This window comes from Caretta caretta, chromosome 7 (genome assembly GCF_965140235.1).
Source record: "Caretta caretta isolate rCarCar2 chromosome 7, rCarCar1.hap1, whole genome shotgun sequence".
Lineage (NCBI taxonomy): Eukaryota > Metazoa > Chordata > Testudines > Cheloniidae > Caretta > Caretta caretta.
The window spans coordinates 111,843,650-111,866,994 of NC_134212.1; the positions used below are offsets into that span (position 1 = coordinate 111,843,650).

The following is a 23,345-nucleotide window of genomic DNA, read 5'->3' on the forward strand; positions in this document are numbered from 1 at the left end:
TTTCCACAGACACAGTTAGTGCCATCACAAGGAGATCAGAATGCCTACAAGAGATCAGAATGCCTAGAAGAACAGCTGGCTCAAACTGAGGTGATGCTGGTAAAAAGGGGACTATCTAGCTATAACCATGTCTTCCCTCTCCATCTTGCCATTTGTCAAAGAAGTCAAAGCCTCAGGGCCATGTTCAACTCACCATTGAGCCTAGATGATGAGGTATTAGTAGTGGAAAAAGCCTTCTCCTGCATTCAGCTTGCTAGGAAAATCTTCCTCTAACTCCCAGATGAAGATCTGGCGGTAGTGATCCATGTGATGGTTGCTTTCTGATCAAATTGTTGGAACTTGCTGTGTTTGGGACTGAACAGGGAAACAGTGCAGGGGCTCCAGATTATGCAGAATGTGGCTGCTCATCTCAGTGGGGTTAGCTGCCATTGACACATCTTTCTTATGTACTGCTCTCTCCGCTGCCTTGGCAGAGGGCTTGGTGCTGCCTGAACTCCAAAGCCATCAGTGGGTCAGGATCCAGCTACATCAGTGGCCACGTCTCTCTTATTTCATCTTTATCTGGCCAGGAGATTGTGAGGTTTTCTTTCAGATGTGGACTTTGCAATTGTCATCTGTACGTTTGTCACCTCAAGATTAAACAACTGCATTGGACTGCACCTTAAGTCAAGTCTAAAACTGATGTTTGTGCAGACTGGTGCATCACTTATCTAGTGGTTTATCTCTCAAGGGACGGACAACACTAGTGCTCTGTGATATGCATTGGCTTGCATATATTGCATGTATTGCTTTCCAGGTGGAGATTAAGGTGTTGGTTTTATTTGATAAGTGACCTGCATGTCATTCTGCCACTGTTGCAGTCAGCTGAGTTCTCAAGCTAGATACCCTTCAGGATAAAATACAAAGTAAAGACAAGTTGCTTTTTATATGCAGGTTTCAGAGGAACAGCCGTGTTAGTCTGTATTCGCAAATGAAGTGAGCTGTGGCTCACGAAAGCTCATGCTCAAATAAATTGGTTAGTCTCTAAGGTGCCACAAGTACTCCTTTTCTTTTTATATGCAATATGCCTCTAAAGATATAAATATGAATATTAAAAATTTGGCTTCAGTGCATGGGCGAAATAGTCTCCTCTTGTCATGTTCACAGCATACATGCAAAGATATTAGAGGAAAACATACAGTTGCCTTGCTGGAAGCTTGCAACTTAACACTACTTTATTTCTTAGAATTCAGAACACAGAAGAAACAAAAAGAGAGAGAAACAAAAACAAGCTGCTCCCTAAAACAGAGAAACACAACTCATCCCACCTTACTGTAAGTCGGTTCTTCTTCAGACTGGGTCTGCTAGGCCCTGACCTCACACTTCCCTGTAGAGCCCCCTAGCCTGGAGGCAGGACCAGAATTTAAAGTGAGAGCTTATAATTTTTAGTTTTCAATACACAACACTCCTGAGGAGCTGATACACTGAATTATGATCTGATCAAGTTTAAGGAGTTATGGGATGAATTTTGTAAATAAAAATGAGCAAGAATATAAGGTATTCTTTGCACTGGATGAGGAGGGTAGCAGATACCACACATTTATGGCTTTTCTTCTTTTTTCCTCCTTTCTATCCTGATTCTCTTTCCACAGCTCTTCCATTTTTCGAGCAGTTCCTTTGAGTCTGTGTATTTTCCCATATTATACATCTGCTGTTTTGTTTTCCTTGCACATGTGTGTGTATGCATATTTAGGTGTGTGTATGTGTATGTATAGGCATGTGTATTTTCTCAAACCATAATAAATGATCAGTAGATATGCAGCACACAGATACCGACAGATAATGTGCTGATTATAATGTGCACATGTGCAGTGTACTTTGCGCACTAAAATGTGGTTGCCAGAGTTTTTGTATCTGAACAAAAATGCAGCCACCATACAAAACATTTTGTGGACTAAAGCAATTTCATTTTGATGACTGTGAGTTAAACACTGCAACTCTAACTCATACAAGTTATGTTGAAGTCCATGGGACTACTCCCATTAAGGAAAATCTGGCCTTTCGTAGAATATCTAAAAAACTGAACATGACTTTTGGCTGATCATCATTTGCAGAGGCGCTATGGTATTAATTTGAATACCAGTGTCATCTTCTCAACTCCTGCAGCTGGAAGCTCAAAGGTGGAAGTCCATGCTGCCTGTTAGGTACGTGAAACCTCATTCTCCACCTTGTGTCATCACTTAGTCTCTGCAGTATGAGTCTAAAACAATAAATCCTTCATTGGGTAATATTTTGTACTTGCTTTACACTGGTGTAAATGACAAACCACGGTGGGAGGCAATGATGGATTGAAGAGTGTATAAATTCTCACTTGGTGTGAACAGGGCATCCATATTTCCCCTGTATTGTACTGGGAACAGACAAATGATCACTTGTTGCAACTAATAATCACGGCTGCCCTTGTGTTTATGTTACCTGGGTAGGATTTTGAAGAAATGCAGTTTAAAGTTTGATATGCGCTAGTTTTGAAGGTAATAGTGAAACATTCTGTTAAGACAGTCCCTGTGGGTGCTTTGTGAGCCTTTGATACACAATATATTCCTGGGATTGGTAAAGTAAATTTCACCCAGTCCTCTAAGACATGAGAACTGTTACTGCATCAGCAGCAGAGCTCTTAATGTTAGAGTGGAAGTTCCAAAGGATTTGCAATGGGATGTGGAGTCACCCTTCCCTCTATGGAGGGGAGAAATTGCGGTGCAATCAGTTAACTGTTACATGTAAAGAGCTGTTAATTTCTCACAAAGGGTCGAGCTCTTGGTCCTCAGCTCTCCGAGACGCACAGATGGGCAAATTTCATTTTAAAAGTTAAACTGTTGAGGGTTTATAAGAGCAAGCAAATAAGCTCCAACTTTGTGGGTTCTGTAACTCAGCCATGCTCAGATGCATTGCTCTCAAATTTCACAAAACAAAAATTATTCCGAAGCACAGACTTTTTGTGTGTCAGGCTTTGCCCTGGAGGACATTTTTATCCTAGAGTAATAATCCTTGGGAAACAGAAGTTTAAAATTGGTAAAATGGATTGGCTCCTTCCCATATGAAGTACACTCAAGTACTTCGGGAATTTTGGTGAAAGGGTGTGATGATTTAAATGCACTAAGATATAGTCTATAATAAGAGCTCTCATTTTTATGGGCTACAGTCATTCGTTTATTCATTTATTTATTTTTATTGTTGCTTGAGCCTTCTCCTCCCATGGATGCTTTAAACTTCCATTTTCATATTATAGTACTGAGAGAATCTATAGTGCTGCTTTCCTTCTGTTGTATCTTTTGCTCTTTAAACAAAACAAAACAATGAAGAAACCACCCGGGCACTGTTGAGTCCAACAGCCTGGTTTACTTAATATACACAGACGTGCAAGGCCTAGCTATGCACATACTGCTGTTCTGACTGGTTTCTGGTGGCTTTGAAAACATGGAACACCGTGAGCACCGTTAATGGGCTCACAGACTATTTAAAGAAATACTATCCTATTACTATAGATTACACCTTCCATTTTGTCTCTCCCACATGCAGAGTAGGATATTATTGTTAATGTAATGGCAGCCATCTGGCTTTTCCAATGGAGGAATAATGGCTTGATTCATCAGAGAAACATAAATTGCCAGACTGGATCAGACCCATGGTCCATGTAGTACAGTATCCAGTCTTTGCCAACCCCAGCACTGGATGCTTCAGAACAAGATGCAAACAGCCAGGCATTAGGCAACTGTGGGACAGTCTGTCCTCAACATTAGGTCTCCTCCTAATCCCTAAATCGGAGACATTGATTTAAACCTTGAAGCATGAGATTTAATATCCAAAATATGTTATCAATAGCTGCTATAACTCTTGATAGTCTCATTCATCATGAGCTGTCATTTCTATGTAGATTCTCCTTTATAAAAAAAGTTCACATTCTATGCGCATTTGGCTTTCCGAGTTTTACCCAGATTTTGAAGCAGTGGAACAAAATGTGGCAATTATAATAAGAAATAGATGTGCAACAGTAGTGGAGTTAATGAAGTTGGTAGATGTTAAAGCATCATGTGAGGCACTCTGGCTTCCAAATCCTTTAACAAAATCACTTGTTGATGTTTCTGGAAACTCAGAAATTTCACTGATATAATCAAATCAGTTTCTAAATAGTTTGAGTTAAATCTATGCAAATCACTTGTGTCAATGTTCTTAACTAATTTTGAGAGGTTAAGACTGATAAAACTTAATTGAGTTCAGTCACTCTGTAACTGAGTTTAAAATGTCCACGCAAGAAGGTTGCACCAATTTAACTAAATTTATTTTTATTTTAAATGTTAATAGTTTGTTTCGGGGTCTTGTAGTATTCCAGATTTCAGTCTGGACCTATGACCAGACTCTTTCAACTGCCTTAGGTAAACAATTTACAAGCTATCAGTGATTAAATATTTGTTTATCATTTGTTACAGCCACTAGATGTCTGTGTGCTATGTAGTGTGATAAAGGATATGGTCCCTGATAAACAAGGGAGATGAAGCTGGAACTTGAACTGTGTGAATGTCTGTTTGCTTGGGTCTATAATTTAACATTTTCTTTTTATAAATATCCCATTTAAAAGGACTGTTATTCTATATATCATGACACTATCTAGAATAAAGGTTTTTTTAATGGAGAAAACACCCATCCCTCACCCCCCAACTTCTGGCTTCATCTTTTCTTGCAGCCTAAACCATATGGCCTGTAACTCTTCTTAAGCACCTCCTCTTCCTGCTCCCCGTTTCTTTGCAAGAACTCTCAATCTGGGTTCTGTGACTACAAAACACATTCCCAAATACTAGAACCTTCCTAAGCTTTCACTGTCTTTTCTGCTATTGGGACTAGACTTGTAAAATTATGCCACAATCTTTTCCCCAAAAGGACAGTGTGAGGTTAACATTGTAAAAATAAAACATGCACACCCCAATATATTTTAAAACATTTTAGGAGGGGCCTTTTGATAGATGAAATCTTGTGCTACAAAGTTCCTATATATAATTAATCATTCACTGGTTAGCAAATCATTTCTGTTCTACTAATGAAAACACTTACCATTAATCCAAAGATGAATGGAGTGTAAGAGGCTAGATTCCTGCAGCCTCTTTCTATAAACACGTTTTCTGCCTCTCAGTATCATCAGCTGCATTCATTCATTCGCATGGGAACTCTCTGGTAATATCAGTGCCACTTTGTTATGTCATAACTCAGATTATTAAAGTTTTCCTCATCATTGCAAACAGCTTGTCAGTAGCATTAGGAAATGTCATCAAATTATTTACACTGTGTGTAAATGTCATAATGAAACTGCTGCTTGCAACAAAATTAGAATGGCTCTTTATGCTGCACTTACAAAATAAATAGTAAGTTTCGACTAAAAGTTCAGTTTGCTATATTAGAGCTGAGTCCTGCAAGGTGGTTCCGGGCTCTGGAATTCTCTCCCTCTCTTGGTCCAGTAAAGCCCAAGGCTCAGTATAATGTTTCTCCATTTACTCAGGTATTTGCCAACACGTGGTGCTGGTAGGATGAATCAGTGTGGTCATCATAGGGGACTTGATCTGTTTTTGTTTGTGTGTGTTTTTAAACATGTTAGATGCAGTGGTGGGTTTATTTTTGCAGGTTTAAAGTGACCAAGGGCCTAATTTTTCAGCAGTCCTGAGCGCTTGCAGTTCCCATTTACTTTAACTGGAGTGGTGGGTGCTTGGCAGGTCTGTAGATCAGGTCCTTAGAAAAACATTCTAAAGAGCATTCTGTGGCTGAGACTCGTGGACAATTGATTTTAAACATTTTGGTAAATGAAAGTATATAAATCAATTTCTCTCTATTGTACACATTTTTCTACCATAAACTATTGCAGCACCCTATTCTCAGCTCGGCATTTTTTATTAGACAATACATTTATATCTGTGTATATATTCCCCCATTTATATACTTCTTGGACCAAATTATTTCTGCTGAAACTACATTGACTTGAATGGAGTTACATCAAGCATGAATTTGCCCCATGGTGAGTGCATCAAAAGGTTACTTATCGATTGCTCTCTGGGAAACAAAGGAAGCTGTATACTCTCACAGGATTTTCTTTGTTTCACACAAGGCACACACAGTAAGAGTCTGTGATTGAGCATATGCACAGAATGTAGATCACTAAAACTGAGGAATTTGGACAGGTAAGGATAAGAGGTAGCAACACGGAGAAATGTTAGAAACACATAGCCAACAGCTGAAAAGAATATTTTGTTTCCTATGAAGTCAACATCCTAAAGACCATTCACATCAGGGAAAGACTCGCACTGACTGACTTCAAAGGGTATTGGATCAGTCTTGAAGTATCAAAAGACCTTAAGAGGAACATGGACATTCCGCTAATTCCTTCCCACTTTTGCCAGAACATGCCCCTTTCAGGTCTAACACAAACACATACAAGTATGTATTGCAAGATGCACGTGTTTTGGAACAAAGTGGAATTTATACCGATGAATAAAGTGGCTGATACAATCATCAAATATACATATATTTTAACCAGCCTGAGAGGTGCTGTCCTAATCTGAGAGCAGAAATTTGGCCTTTACCCTCTTTTGTTCTCTACCACAAGTGAACTGACACTGTACACTTTTAGCTCTGAGAGTGAGGGTAAGAATATTTAATGATTTTTTTTAAATAGTGTATTTCGGTATTTATGCAAAGTACTTGATATTCTGCTTGTCAAGTAAGATTTTAAATGTATGCAAAGCCAAAGAATTCTTTTATCATTCATTAATGGTGCTTTCTTGCCTCCCAGTTGGGAATGCTACTGCAGCACTACCAACAGCTGTACCACGTGTTTCACTGTGGATGTATTAAAGAGAAGAAACTGAGCACTGGGAAAGTTTAATAATAAATGCTCATGACAGAGTAATTGCAATTTGCTTCTACGGAATTGTCAAATTGATTTAAACTGCTCTTTTACTATTGAAATTAGTCTTTTTTGATCTCACATCTTGTGTTCATCTTCTGCGTTTGCAGGAATTCTCAAGTTTTAACCGTAAGCTATTGGTGGAAGTGTACATAGTATCAGCTCTTTATGTCTGCTGGGACTTCTGAATAATGTTAGGAAGCCTTCAGAAATGATGCATAATATGGGAGGGCGCTCAACCAGGAAGCTCAAATAAACTTTCAAAACCAAAATCGCAACTTTGTAAACTGTGGTATCAGTGGAAATACTAGAAGCGACTATTCAGTTTAAGGCTTGCTATACCAGATTACTTACGGGATTTGGATGAACGCTGTGCATTCGTCAGAAGATTCAAATAATAAATAAGCTGTCAGTACAGCCTCCACCTGACTTGGAATACATGTCAACTAGCAAATCTTCAAAAGAACCAGCAATATTTTTAATAGTTTATAAAACCAAAATAATATATCATAATTATTAAGAGAGCCTGGTTTTATAGAATTTACCTTCTTTATGGTTGCTTTAATGGTAGGATTGTCACAATAGACAAACTGTGCACTGGTAGAGAGAGCAAACTACTCTATACTAACCTACTTATTCTGCTGCATAGACATTTTTATATGTTCCAGTTGCTGAAGAGTTTTCTTTCCATTTTCTTTCAGATGCAGTTTCCACACCTGCTTACTCATCCCCAGCTAAAAGTTTAGGAGACCCAGGAATAACACCATTGTCTCCATCGCATATTGCGGTAAGAAATATAGGGTATATGTTGTACAGTGCATTGACATTATTTTCTCCTGCCTGTCCCGCCTATAAGAACTCAGGACTCCTGACTCCTCAGTCTCCTAGTCATCAGTTACAGAACTCGCGGCTTATACGCAGAAAGTTAAAGGAGCAATTCCACTAGCTCAGGAAGTACAGATAAAGAATGAACTCCTGGCCCCATTGAAGTCAATGGGAGTTTTGTCATGTACTCCAGTGGGGCCAGAATTCCATACAAAATATATAAGGACAGATGTAGAGGAAAGTGACACTCATCTGCATAAGCCGGTCCAATACCGCTCTACAAAACAATCCCTTCTATCCCCACCTTTGTCGTTCTCTTGCTGTCTGATCTTGGGCAATCACTGAAATATTCCCCGTTCTCTGAAACGTGACTATAAAATAATAGGATCTCAACACATATGCATCACTCTCTCTGTCCTCTTTCTCTCTCTCTCTGTCTTCTTTTCTCATCACAAAGAAAAATAAAACATTTACAGTTGCCTAAGGGGAACACCCAAAGAGGTCACAAAAAGTCCCATTAAAGGATGCTTCTTTAACCTATCTTAACTCCCCCTCCCCTCCAGTTCCACACGCACAAATCACATTAATTTCTTTGACATACTCCACCCCTTATCGCTAAGCCCCAGGGATGGCCAACACAAGCACAGTAGAACCTCAGAGTTACGAACACCTCATGAATGGAGGTTGTTCATAACTCTCAAATGTTCGTAACTCTGAACAAATCCTTATGGTGGTTCTTTTAAAAGTTTACAACTGGACATTGACTTCATACAGCTTTGAAACTTTACTATGTAGAAGAAAAATGCTGCTTTTAACCATTTTAATTTAAATGAAACAAGCACAGATACAGTTTCTACCTTGTCAAATCTTTTTTTAAACGTTCCCTTAATTTTTTTAGTAGTTTACATTTAACACAGTACTGTATTGTATTTGGGTTTTGTTTTCGTCTCTGCTGCTGCTTGATTACATATTTCCGGTTCCTAATGCGTCCGTAACTCCGGTGTTCATAACTGTGAGGTTCTACCGTAACGCAATGCACGTTCTACTCACAAAACAGTGGTGCTCAGAACGTGTCATTGCCATTGTAGAATCCCTTCCCCAGCTTCACCTGGCTTTGCACATCAAGTTCAAAGCTGTTTATCCTTACCTTAAGGTTTTTCACCGCTCAGCCCCTGCTTAGATTTCTGCATTCATTTCCTCGTCCCCTCACTCAGTCCAACTCTCCCACCCTTTGCCTCTTTCTCCAACTCATGACCTCATGCCGTGTTCTGCACTGCTCCTTAAACTTGGAACTCCCTCTCTCTTCTTGATTATCAAGCAGCCACCTATCTCTTTAGTAATATCTCTCCTGTGAATGCACTACTCCTGCAAAGCCTTTTAATGGTGCACCAGTGAAGTGTATAATTAGAGAAATCAAGGATAAGAATCCTCAAAGTTTGAGATTAGTCCTTCATCAGGTCATCCCTGGTGTGGCGCTTTTCTGTTTTCTCTGTTGTAAATAGGAAGCCCTTGGAGGCAGGGTCTGTAGTCCTTTAGTTATTTACAGCACAGAGTATACTGACACTGCTCTGTAAAATGTAAAGGGGTTGTCCAGGTAGAGTCATGTGGGGGAATGTCCTTTTCTAGACTAAGAAGGCATAATTTTATAGAAGGGAAGATCAGTGTGTGAACTGAGTAATACATTTTCCAGAATGCCCAACCCTCATCAGCCCTATGCAGCCAGCAGTGATTCCGAACAGCTCTCTGAAAATATCCAGATGCCTGATACTCAGTTTATCCACCAAATCTTCATGTTTCTGAACTCCAGGACCTTACTCCTCATCACCAATCTCCAACAAGTCCTGGCACGTAGGTGGCCCTTAAGGGAGTCAGTTAGTAGGATCCAGGGGCTTCAATGAAAGAAGGAATGGTGGGTCTGAATATCTACTGAATGTGGAGACCCCTGAATCTCCAAATAACAGCCTGTTTGCCCATCCCTGTTTCAGGGTGGGGAAAAGCCAATTTAAATCAAATCAATCACATTTTAATAAAAATAAATCTAATTTAAATAAAAATATTTTGTATTTAAACTAAATTCAGGGTTGTTTATTTTTTACAGTAAACTATTGAAAATTAATTTTGAAATTGACAATCTAGGTTAGGGCCTGAATTTATTATAATCTGTTAAAATCATTTAAATTAAATACAAATAATAATATTAAGCAGTACATGTATGTTGCCAAGTTTTAAAGAAAGTCAAAATACTGAACTGTTGGAAGTTGCTGGCTAAGCATCTGAACTCATGGTTTGTTTGAAGTGCTAACCCAGCTTTTTGACAGCAGTAACCTCTTCTGCAGGCTGAGAGAGAATGTTTCCTTCATCGCTGTTTGTTCAGCTAGTTCAGTGACTAGTTCATTCAAAGCTAAGAAACCAAGTGGGAATTGAAAAAGCTTGTTTTTCTCTTCTAGTATATGAATAAAAACTGAGTAGGAGAGCTACTATTTTGAAGGACATTGTGACCAGAAATAATCAGTTCAATTCACTAACTACAGATAATACTTCCTTTGTTTACTAAATCAGTTCGTTTTAAATGCAAAATGTGTTTTGATAAACTTTTTTTCTTATGTATTCAGTAGTTTTATATGATCCAAAAAATAAAATTCTGTTTTTGAGCATTTTTAATTAAATCTTAATTTCCACCCAAATAGTACGCAACTCAGATCACAAGTATAAAATCATCATCAAGTAAATAAATAATGCATCGTTCACCATTTTCTAACATAATAAAAATGTAAAAATTAAGAATTTGAATAAATGTAGGTTATGCTATCTAACTGCATTTAAAAATGTGTATGGATCTAGCGTGTCCTCCTGGTTAGCACTGCATTTCACGTAAAGGCTATTTTTATTTGCAAATCAACATGTTTTAATGGTTACCAGCCAATGGGAATCAACCTTTCTTTAGGAAAATAACTAAAACGTACAAATGCAAAACATGATTAAAATTGATTATTTAAATTAAGGTTTCCTGCTTGTTGATTGAACTCATAACTAAAATTGGTGATTTAAATTGCTTTGATTTAAATCAATCCACCCACCCTTATCAAATGAGGTATTTAGAGCCTCATTTGATAAGAGGCCAAATGTTTCCATGTTTTGTGCATGAGTTGGTTAGTTCCTCATTCCATTTGGCTTTTGATGATGTGTAAGGGGCAAAGGGTGTAGAAAGTTTACATCACAGTTAAGGAACCATGCATCTGTATTTGGGCTAAATCTCTTTAAGCTTGTCCCTTCAGACAGTTTAGTAAGGTATCGTTTGCTGTATACATTTTGTTAATTATGCTGTAGCTTGCAACTACAGTTTACTGTGACAATTGCCTTGCCCCTTGCAGTCAGATGTAAAGGGCTGATAAAATTGTTACTGAGAGTAGCACAGTACACAAAAAGGTGATTAGTATAAGAGTGTTTATGTTCTGGTGTGTTTACTATGACTCTCCCAGTGGAAGTTGTGTGATATCCTCTCAGTATGTGCAATGGTGGGTTTGAAGACAAGAGAATATGTGGACGGAACTGGGGCATAAGCTAACTTCTACATTTTCAGAAGTGACTAGTGATTTTGGGTGCTCAACTGGAGACACTTTTAAGAGGCCTAATTTTCAGAGAGTGGGTGTTTTAGGAGTATCTGAAGTTAGGCACCCAAAATGACTAGTCAGTTTTGAAAATTTAGGACAAGAACTTCTGTGGGTGGCCACCTTCCAGGTTTTTTAAGCTGAACAATCTAATTGATTGTGTCTCTTTAAAATGTAATAAAAACATAAGCAGTGTCTATAAACTGTTTTGACACCCTTCAAGGGAAGGCACTAATAAGTGCAAGGTGCGAATTTTATAGTTAAGGTTGAATTAAGTTTTGCATTTTGTATACAATACAGTATATTTCCATATCCATGGTGGCAAAATCCATGGCCAAATGGTAGAACTATGTGATAAAGGGTAGAAACATACAATGAGTAAAATTTTATCATAGACCTCGCTTATACTCTGTTCATTAATCTGTTTCTGCCAGGATTTATTCCATCAGTCCAGCTCCCTGAGCAGCTTCAAATAGATGCCTTTTTCTTTAAAAAAATATCAAACCGCCACACAAATATTTCTTCCTATTTCCTACAAAACGACAGTGGTCCAGGGCCCGGAACAAGCAATATTCAGCTTCATGTCAATAACTAGTTAAAGGCCTGATATTTCATGAGTGCACAAAGCTAGAAATGGGGGCTGTATGCCAGAGAAAAGGGGAGAATCTTGGTTTTCCTGTGGGACCCTCAGCAGTTTAAAGACATTTTTAGAGATGTTTTCAATTCATTAGTTTAAAATTTTCTCTCCTCTGAGTCCTGTCAAACTAAACTGATTGTAACTAAGGCCCATGGATTTACAGGCAGAAGGATAGGCAGCAGGATATTAGAATTAGTCCTAATACAATCTCCAGAATGTTTCCAGAATAGGTTTTCCAAAAAAGATGCAGCAATATATGATGCTGTGGTGCAGTATAAAGCTTTACTGGCAGGTATTGGGTTGGCCTGCACACCTTCCTGCTGGCTTCACCATTTCTGAGCAGTCTTACTTGTGCTTATATACCTTTTATAATTTACTATGTATTCCATGTATGGTATCACTATCATGTATTCCATATATGATACACAGAGGTATAACATGTTTTTCAGCTAATACATTTCTAAAAGTTTGGTAGCTAGCCGTGTAGGTCTCAGCTGTTACTGGAAGTGAACACGAAAGGATTTCTGATTCATTTGGATTTGTATGAAAGGTACCAGAATTAACTGTTAGTTTGGTTGTACATTGCATTTCCGTGCCCATTAAGGGATATAGACTACTGACATGGTTCTGGGGGACCGCACTTTTCTGCAGGAGACAGATGAATGCTTTGCTGCAGTTCAGAGCCACTGAAAAGTAGGACAGATTACAATTCCTTCTCCAAACAGTGACTCAAAATCTGTTCTGTTTCTGTTATTTTAACAGAAGGACTCTGATACAAATGACTCTGTAGAGCAGTCATTCCTTGTTGTTGTGGCTATTGATTTTGGCACGACATCCAGTGGCTACGCCTACAGCTTCACCAAGGAGCCAGAATGTATTCATGTAATGAGGTAAGGGCTGCATTGCAGCATTGAGCTCTTGATGGCGACAGTGTGTATTATCTGCAGTTGCTACATCTGAGGTCAGCATGGGTTTGGAATGACTGGATTTGTATACAGCCACCAATGCGAAAACCCCCTTTCATGGTGTAAATTTCTCCTATGTCCCTATCTTATTTTAATTGCTTTAATAATAAACATAAACATGTTCTCTGTGAGTCTTATTGCTCAGGTTTATAAAATGGTGTGAATTAAAGGAGGAATCTGCTGGCAAAGTATACAGAAGCATTCAGGGAGCAGTTATAACTGTGGCGGTCGTGACTTTGTTATCCATGTGCAGTAATTTCTCTGTTAGGCACTTTGGGATAATGGTAGTTCCAAAAGTGCCTAATAGAGAAATCACTGCACATGGGGTGGGTGCAAGGCCCTTGTCCTTTTGCCTCATATCATACAGAATTTGGCAGGTATAAGCTGGCATATTTGCACATCTTATTATTTAGAAACCTTGGATAAAAATTTCCGAGGTCCCTAATTCCCATTTTCAAAATAGACCGAGATACCTAGGAGCTTGTCACTTTTGAAAATGTGACTTAGGATCCTAAGTCACTTAGGACCAGATTTTCCAAGGTGTTCAGCACCCACAGTTGGAGACAGATTTTCAGAAATGCTCAGCTCCCAATTAGGCATCTAAATTAAGAGGCCAGATTTGCAAAAATGCTCAGCTGGATGCATTTGAAGATCTGGTCACTAGGCTCTTTTGAAAATTTTACCCCTCATCTCTCCACATTGCAGAATGATATGGGGGAGAGGGGGTTAAGAGAGCTAAGAACAATGATGGTTATTGCTATGGGTGTCCTTAAATATTTTCAAACTGAAGAGAATCATTTAGGCTGAAATACCATTGCTTTATGATGCTCTAATTAAATTTTAAGAAATGGTGCAGTTTGCAGTTCTGAGCAGTAGGTGGACCCTAACTGAAATAAGTAGGAGAAAGTTGTGCATATTTATTTAAAGGGGAAAGTTTACCTCTCCTAGCATCTCAGTAGGAGGTAGTGAACAGAGAGAGAGAAGGTTCCACCAGGGAAGTAGAGTGGCTGTGACCCTCTGTGATCAACAGCAAGGAATCAACCCAGTAACAGTGACCACTGAACACCACAACTTACTTAAAAGTGGGGAAAGTCTAGAAAAATAAGACACACCTTAAGATGCCCCTTCTGCCGAAGGTGCAAGGAGGCAAACGGCATAAAGTTAGCTATGCCAGGGATTCCCCAATATCCCTGGACTCCCTCTTCCCCTGTTATGGCAGCTTTCCATCTGGAGCAGGGCAAAGGGGATCTGGTCTTCTCAAGCTAACGGTGCATCCGTAAGTCAAGTAATGTAGCTGTCTAAGGTACGTTACCTAAATTATTCCTGCATATAGTTGTGTACACAACATTTTTTTGACTGCAGTTATTTGCACCCACAAATTGTTGGTTCAAAAACAGAGGCCAGTGTTTGAAGATTTGGACCATTTAAATTTGTTACTTTGGGAGGGGTGCATAAACCCGTGGTAATGTTATGTGAAGGTTGTTAAGCACTCAAAAGTCAGAAAATGTAAAAGTGAAGCTTAACTCTACCACTTATATGCATGTATACATACAAAATACCTGTTAGTTATGTGATTACATATTGTTTCTCAAATAATATAATGCAATACAGCTTTTTCCCCTGCGAATTTGATACGTCTGCATCTAGTAATGTGATCAAAATATAAAGACTACTGTGATGGATACACAAAAGGAAAAGAGCACTGGAAAATGAGTTCCTTAGGAAAAGTTTTGTGTTTTCTTTTTTCATTGCCCATAATTCAAAATTGACTTCAGTCTTACTAAAAATATCTTTCTTTAAAGAAAAGAAAAGATAAATTGTACCCTTGTGTAGAGAACAAATTATGGGAAATTTCAGCCCAAAAGGTGAATGGTTTGGAAAGTTGAGTGTATGAAAATATTAACTGTAGCAATCACTTTTGTCATGAAGCAAATTACTATTCATCCTTCTGGAAGTCCGAAAATTGGAGTAAAAAGGACTACAGTGCTACTAACCAAATGAGACATGCTGTAATTCTTCTAAGCAAAGAAACTATCTGTGGACAGTCCTGATTGTGCAGTCAACGTCTGTGGTCAGTTTATAAAAAGCCTTTCTGCCCCATTCATCAAGGGTCCTTCAAGAAACCCACAATGCAATTCATGAAAAGGTACTTGGTGCTACCAGTTGGAGACAGGTAGATACCAAGCACCACAGAGATGTATGGGAGGCAGAATTGGACCCATATTTATAGTAAGTTTGCATATCCATTTTTGACAGTAAATTAGTTTTTAAATGAAAAATTAAATTCTTGATTTTAATTGTTAAAATAGGGGATCTGGATGAAATACTGGAAGAAACGGCATTTCTGAGATTGTACTTTAGTGATCCCAAACTGTGCTATTGACAGGGCCATTCTTACAAAGCCGTAGCACAGTGGTGCCTCTGGCCCACCACTGCTTAACATCTTAAACTAAGCCTGTAACATACTGTGGAAATTTTAGGTAGTGACACCATCCAAACTTTTAGACCCAACATTTGACCTGTAGTATCTTAAGTACTCAACCTGCATTTGGATCCACACCCTGTACTTGTGCAGAGCCCAGTTAAAAGCATAGGGCTTCATACAGCTGCAGAGGTCTGCCAGTGCAGATGTTATTGCAGGGTTAGACAATCAAAAAGTAGTTGCAGTACAATTGATGGAAAATACTCTCCAAATCTTAAATATCACTTTACCACTCACTTGCTGAGAAATTATTTGGTATAGAACCTAGACAAAACCAATGCCAACAAAGGGAACAACATGCTGTTATGGTGACTTGGATATGTGTAGACATTATTTTAGATGCTAGTGCAAAACAAGGAGTAAAGGAAGAAGCCATGTTTCTTTCAAGCTAGAAAGAATTTTTTTTTAAAGTTTACCGAATTGGAAGGACAAAATTTGAAGGAAAATAAATGTGGTACCCACATTTCCAGTGTGGCATAACTAGCGTCTTAATAACAAGAACAATTACAAAAATTACTGACTCTTACATGCTTTTACCCATGAAGTTGTGTTCAGAAAATGCATGAAATATGCTCTTGGCAGTAACACACAACTATAGATTTCTATTTTCATTGTCTCTTAATTACTATAGAGAATTTGGGGGAAAGTGTTTCATGATCCTGTTCCAGCTATAACGTGTTTATGAAATTATGAAGTTCAGTGAAAAAACATAATTTTAAAAGGTTAAGAAGTTTGACAACCAGTAGTTCAGAGGGCATTAAGAAGCTCAAAATATTTACATAATTAGGGTTACATGTAATATAATTTATAAATATTTGAGCACAGGAAATGTCACTTCCAACTGAACTTCCAACATTCTTGAGAATGTTTACATTAAAATGTAGCACACCAGTGATACATTGTCGTCTTTCCTTGCTAAGAAAATCTTGGTTCTCTGCCTAACATTGATCCTTTCCAGACACTTGGATTTCTGGCTACCTTCTAACAAAGCTGCTTTTCTGTAAAATGTCTCAAAGTAGTATCGTTTTGATTTTCAACTACAAATTCCTCCTTTGGTACAAGAGCAGACCACAAGGTTTCAGTGATATAGATTACTAGGCTACTAGATCTCAGCAGCATTGTAGCATGCTATATGCATGGGAAATATAATCTGCAGGCAAACCAAGATGATCATTTTGACTCCAGTTGTTATTTGTTGTAAGCGCCAGTACTTGCAAACAAAGAAAAACTTCTAGGAACTGATCCAGCAAAGCACTTAAAGCATGTGCTTAATTTTAAGTATGTAAGTAGTCCCATTGACTTCAGTGCTTCGAATTCAGCATGTGCTTAAGTTCTTTGCTAGATCAGTATCTAATTTACCTTGATTACATAGTTTTAGTTTTGGTTTTACCAGTTACAGTACTTCATGTCTGTAAAGTCCCATTAACTCCTCAGTGTTTCTGTCAAGATATTTGTAAGGTCCTTACCGTAATCCATGTCATGGGTTAGGAAGAAATATCTTGCATACTCTGAAGAATACCTATCGACTGATAGTGATTTACACAAAGCTCTAAATATTTAGGCTGATGCTTAAATAACAGATACTTGAATTTGTCTAAGTATTTTATGGGGGGAGACACAAATTCATAGGAAAATGGATGCAATTTTAAAACAAATGTTAGGTGCATGATCTCCCCTGGGTCCACACATGGAACTACTTCCATTGATGCCCATGGGAATTCCACACATGGAGGAGAAGAGAATGTCCTCTTGCCTCAGTGTTGCCAGTGTACTACTTCTGCCGTCAAGAATCTTGTTTCTTTGATTAAGTTTCTGCTCTAGATCCACTCCCCCCCTCACTGCCAGGATCACTCCCTTAACTGCATCTTTGTCAGCCCGATGCATGTGTAGAGAAAAAGCAATCATGTGATCTTAACAGTAACCATTGTTCTCCCTCTTCCTACCAACCCTCCTTTTGTCTCTCGTTGCCCCTTGTAAAGTAGGGACAGATCCTCTGCTTCTGAAAACTGGCTCTGCTATCATCAATGGAGCTACGCCAGTTTAGCCTGCTGAGGATCTGGCCTGTTATGTCTAAACTAAAGCAAAGATCCTGCAATGAGGTCTGCATGGACCGATCCCTAGCCCCTCTCCAGCTCCCCTGATGTCAAGGGACATTTCATACATGGAGGTAGAATACTATTACTTTGCATTTATATTGTGCTTTTCATACATGCATCTCAAGGTATGTTATATAAAGGAAGGTGAGCATTATTACCTTCACTTTGCAGACGGGCTAATTTAGATGCAAAGAGGATAAGTGATGTGCCTAAAGGGGTTGAAATCCTCACACCATTGAAGTTAATGGCAAGCTCCCATTATAAGCTTCCACAGAGCCAGAAATTTCCTCTGTGAGTCAGTGGCAGAATCATGAGTAGAACACAGGTAACCTAACTCAGTCCCCAGGACCACAGCTTCCCTTCTCTAGAAGAGAATAGATGCCATACGAGTCTTTTTAAAGGCCTGTATTATTATTAAAACTAAAGTCAAACTTCCCATTATATTTATTTATTGCAGCTTGTATGTCTGAGCAGAGGTGTACATTGAGATTTTTAAAGCTGCCTGAGGGATTTGGAGGCCAGATTTCCATTAGAAGTAATTGGGAATTGGGCATTTAAATCACCTAGGTGACTTTGGAAATCTCAGCCGTAATGGAGTGACGTGTTGGGCTGCCAGGTTTAGCTGCAGCTTAAGTGCATTCAGTCTAGAAAAAGGCATAATCCACCTGTCCATAAAGAAAATAAACAGGGCCATCATTATCTAGCTCCTGAGTACATTTTCTATTAATGGAACTTTCCGGAAATTACTCAGCATGAATCATTGAGGATTCCTTCTCCAAATGATACCGTTCTGCTTCCCTGGATTTATATCTGATGTGTGGGACTTCAACATTTTGGTTGAAAAGTCTTTTCTGTTCATTTGCAACTCGTATAAAATATATACAATAGGTAAAACAAAGCATGCTAAATTTAATATGCTATCTTATATGCAGAGGAAGTAGCTCGGCCTGTAGTTAACATTGCCCAAAACTCCTATTATAAGACCCTGTTCCCAGTGGCTTATAACTTTGCCAAATGCTAACTGTTCAGGCTGAAATTTTCCATATCATGTCTGCCTCAAGCTGGATTTTAGCCCAATCCAGCAAAAATAGTTCAGTTGCCTCAGAGGATGAGAGTGAGGGAAAATATGTTGTTTTGCCATGTTAAAAGAAATTTACAACTTTTTGGTTGAAATCTCTAGTGTCCCCATGCTTTGGAACTGGGACTTGAAAATTCGCAGCAGGGAAAGCCTTGGTGTTAGGGATGTGCCTTTTTCTGTCCCCCTGAAAATTTGCCCAAATTTGGCTAATTATAAGATTCTGAAAAGTCTTGGTTTACGCTTGCTCAGTAGAGATGGCTTAGAATTCAGTAGCTAAATTCTCCAAAGATTCTATCTACAGTCCCCTCATAGCCCCTGTGTGTGACTGGATTGCACCTGTATTGCTTCCCCATAAAGCAGATGCACATGCTTCATTCTAGGCCTGCAGGGGCTGAACAGGACTTCCCTTTAAATTTTCCTCTAAGTTGCTGGGGGCTGATGTAGTGCCAGGCACAGGAACTGAGAGCAAGGAAACTGTCTCTCTTGTGCTCTCAATGTTCCCTAAAGCTGACCAGTCTGATCAGACAGTCTAGTCTGGTGCTTGATGGATGAGGAGAAGAAGAAAGGCAGAGAGACAATTGTAGAAGAGAGGTTTAGTCAGAAGTGTTTGCAGTCCCTGTATGCATAGCATTGACACACAGTACTGCTGATTCTTCTGAAAGGGAGAGGCTTTCTTTACATAACCATAAAATTACACAGAAAAAACCAACATTATGGTCACAAAGTCATGCACTCAAAAATTAGGAAATGCCAGAAATAAGGTTGCTTGTGCAACCTCAAATTGGATTCCTTGTGTGTATGCGTTATGATTATGACTGCTTGAAAATTTTCCACTTAAACTGTTTTTTGACTGAAAATTGAGTGTTTAGCTAAACGAAATCTAAAATATTTCTTCTCAAAACCAGAAATACTCAGTTTGGAATGGTCATCGCAGTGCCTCAGGGGAGTTGTTTGGGTGTCTTATGCCTCCAGTTTCCCCTATCGGCTGTGTTCCCCAGCTAGACTACATCTCTGACAATGCACCATGTTCAGAGACTCCCATGATGCATCATGGCAGATCTGCAAGAGGGGACACTGCGGTGCATCCTGAGGGAACATAGCTTGGCCAGGGAGCCAAGGCACCTGAAAATACAACTCTTGTGAGGCTCCACAGCTGCTTGCTTCCGTCCTACCCCCTAAAAAGATCAAAATTGTCCACAGGGGAAAATATCTTATTTTTCAACCAGCTCTAATTATGATGCAGTCTTTGATTACATGATCACATACTGTTTACCCACAGGTTCCCTGCCTCATTCAGTGCACAGGATATACACTACTCGTATATATAGGTAGTTATTCAATCTATCTATTTATCCTCTTCGGTCAGTTTGTGGCCTCATACTTTATTTTTCACACACACCATCCACTGTACCGAATATAAAACTATTAATTTCCTTATGGGTAAGGGTACGATTCTGTCACGGAGGTCACAGATTCCGTGACTTTCTGGGACCTCTGTGACTTCCTTGGGGTAGGCCTGGAGCAGCTCTCAGTCCTGGAGCCGCTGGAACAGCAGTTGGGATTGGGTCAGTACCCCTGACCCGCAGCAGCTGGCTGGCAATCAGAGGCGCTGGAGCAGTGGCCCCAGGGCAGAAGCACTGGCTGGGGTTGGGTCAGCCCCTGCAGCAGGAGCAGCAGTGGGGCTGAGGCAGCTGACAGGTCAGCCCCTGGCAGTGCTTTCACAACCGCCCCGGAGTATTTTTAGTAAAAGTCAGAGACAGGTCGTGGGCTTCCATGAATTTTTGTTTATTGCCCGCAACCTATCCCTGACTTTTACTAAAAATACCCGTGACAGAATCTTAACCTTACTCATGGGCTTTTCTGTGGTGTTCTCACCATGATATGTGGATGCTTCACAAAAATTAATGAATTTATCTTCACAACCCCCTGGGAGGTAAGGATTTATTAATATGCTCATTTTGCAGATGGGGAACTGAGGCACAGAGAGGAAGGCTAACATTGTTTACACTCGTTTTGGATGCCCAAATTGAGATGCCTAGGGTGTTATTTTTGAGAATATTTAGCATTTTTGTAGCACATTCTGTTAAAACATGGCTCCCATTAACTTCAATCACAGCTGTGAGTGCTCAGCACTTCTGTAAATATGCCCCCTAAAGTTTCAAACAAGGTACCCAGAAAATGAGGAACACACAATCAGTGGCCAGCTGTGAAAAGTTTGTTTTAATTGACTTGTCCAGCATCACAAAAGAACTCTAGAGGCAGGGATAGAATCCAATTCTCCATGGTGACATTTGACTGGATGGGATTTCCTTGATGGGGTCTTGTGGAAATGGTGTAAATGATCATGTATTTAAAGGCTATATTACAATGCATATTGACAAGGGGGCTGATTTAAGGTTGTATGGGCAACAACTTTTGCATTTCCTAACTTTTGAGTGCTTGGCTTTGCAATCTTAATGTTCTTTTAAAGTGGGGTTTTTTGTATATAATATATTTTTCATTTGTTCATTATTTTATTGATTTTCAATTATCTTGATACTGTTGTCCCCTTGTTATTCCTGTGTAGCTCACACTATGGGAGTTATATACTCATAAAGGGAAGGATATAACCATACTGTTGAAAATTTCATGACCATGTGTGAAGACTGTTAAAAGTCTGGAACAAAGTTTTCTTGGCTGTGAATAAACATTCACTTTTGGCCTAAAGAGAATTCAAATCCAAGTCTGCTCATGTGAAATTCTTCTGTGTAACCCATTGCCAGATCCAGCTTGCTTACACAATGCATTAATAAGCATGAAGTGAGCTGTAGCTCACGAAAGCTTATGCTCAAATAAATTGGTTAGTCTCTAAGGTGCCACAAGTCCTCCTTTTCATTATGAATGTTAATTATCACTAGTTTGAAGCTGGTTCATCTTTTTCCTAGGCGATGGGAAGGTGGAGATCCTGGTATATCCAATCAGAAGACTCCAACTAGTATCCTCTTAACACCAGAAAGAAAGTTTCATAGCTTCGGTTATGCAGCAAGAGATTTCTACCATGACCTGGATCCCAATGAATCCAAGCACTGGTTATATTTTGAAAAGTTTAAGATGAAGCTACACACCACTGGTGTAAGTAATAACTGAGCTCTGCTTCGATGGTTTGTATTGGTAACTAAACATATTTTCATATTGGCCATGCCAGATTTCTTTACAAATGATGAGCCAGGCATGGAGCACCAGCATTAGTACTTGTAGGAAAAAAAGGATTTGTTTATTAAGTGAAACTTACAACGTAATGCCTACTGCTTTATTTTGCTTCCCTCTCCCAGCCACAAACATTCTTCAACATTTTAATGAATGCCATTCTAAACCTTGGCAGTTTCCTCTCCTGGACTATCCTGTCCTGTCTGCTCTTTTTGAGTGAAATTCACTCCTGAGCAGAGAGCCTATCTAAGGCCTATGTACCGCTTACACCCTATTCTGAAGGCGTAAGAGGAACTTAAGAGCTACATAGCTGTAAGGGTGACCCTCTGCATGGGAGTGAATTCACCCTTAATACTTGGTGATATATTCCAAAAGGAAGTCATGTTATTATTCGACTGTACTCCCAATTATTATACTCTGACTTTACATCTTAAAATAACCATTCTAGAGTTCTGGGGGTTGGTCAGTACTTTCTTTTCTAGTTTCACATCTTGGTAGGAATTCAAAATATATGATTTTTTAACCTTTACCTTGGGCTTCATTTTTTGCATGCAGTTTCATGGCTTCAATTAATTGCAGGTGCAATTTATGCAAATGAGATACTTAAATATCCGCATTACAAGCTCTGCCTACAACTATTTGTTGCCACAACTGATGGGTACAAAAAACCTGGCCTGTAACAAACAACAAAATATCACAATCCAGGAAATCTCCATGGTTGGTTAGATCCTCTCCAAAAGAAAACTAGGAAAAAAAACCCAAACAATGTACATCAGTTTTTCCTAAGCTGGTGGGTCCCAGCAAGGAAGAATTCCCTTCCCTCAAGCAATGGGATGTGAATTTAACATTTACCTCTTATTTTCTTCCTTCAGAATCTCACCATGGAAACAGATCTGACAGCTGCAAACGGGAAAAAAGTCAAAGCACTTGAAATATTTGCTTACGCCCTGCAGTTCTTTAAGGAACAGGCATTAAAGGTAGGGAAAATACTTCCTTTATTCAGCTCTCTATATTTATAACTAGCACAAATGCTGCCCCAACAATTTTAACCGTGCCAAGCTTCAGCCTCCAGCAGTGTTTGATGTAAACAAAGTGGGGCAGCTGTAGGAAGTCCAGGAAAGTCGGGGACTGTGAAGGGTCCTGGATAGCCTTAAGTGATTTTCTTCCTTACAGAAAGAGCAAGAGGATGTCTTGGTATCACTGTGATGCAGAGACTGAATGTTCTCTCAATGGAATGATGCTTTTAAACCTATTATTTTCTCGTCAAGGAAAATCTTCTTGTATTTGGCATTTGCTTGAACAAAATGTGATTAAAAATCTGAATACCGGAAACTCAGTGCTTGGCATTATCTGTATGTGTAACTCTCTAGAAGTATTGGTTTCAGAGTAACAGCCGTGTTAGTCTGTATTCGCAAAAAGAAAAGGAGTACTTGTGGCACCTTAGAGACTAACCAATTTATTTGAGCATGAGCTTTCGTGAGCTACAGCTCACGTCATCGGATGCATACCGTGGAAACTGCAGCAGACTTTATATACACACAGAGAA

The 23,345-nt window shown here is 39.1% G+C and overlaps 1 protein-coding gene across 1 annotated transcript in view; it reads left to right on the forward strand.

The window, feature by feature from the left end:
* HSPA12A (heat shock protein family A (Hsp70) member 12A) overlaps positions 1–23,345 on the forward strand; it is an 88,679-nt gene that overhangs the window by 21,054 nt on the left and 44,280 nt on the right. Inside the window, exons 2-5 of the mRNA XM_048857986.2 lie at positions 7,624–7,709; positions 12,755–12,882; positions 21,538–21,724; positions 22,672–22,776. Coding sequence (XP_048713943.2) covers positions 7,624–7,709; positions 12,755–12,882; positions 21,538–21,724; positions 22,672–22,776 — 506 coding nt within the window. The remainder of the gene's footprint in view (positions 1–7,623; positions 7,710–12,754; positions 12,883–21,537; positions 21,725–22,671; positions 22,777–23,345) is intronic.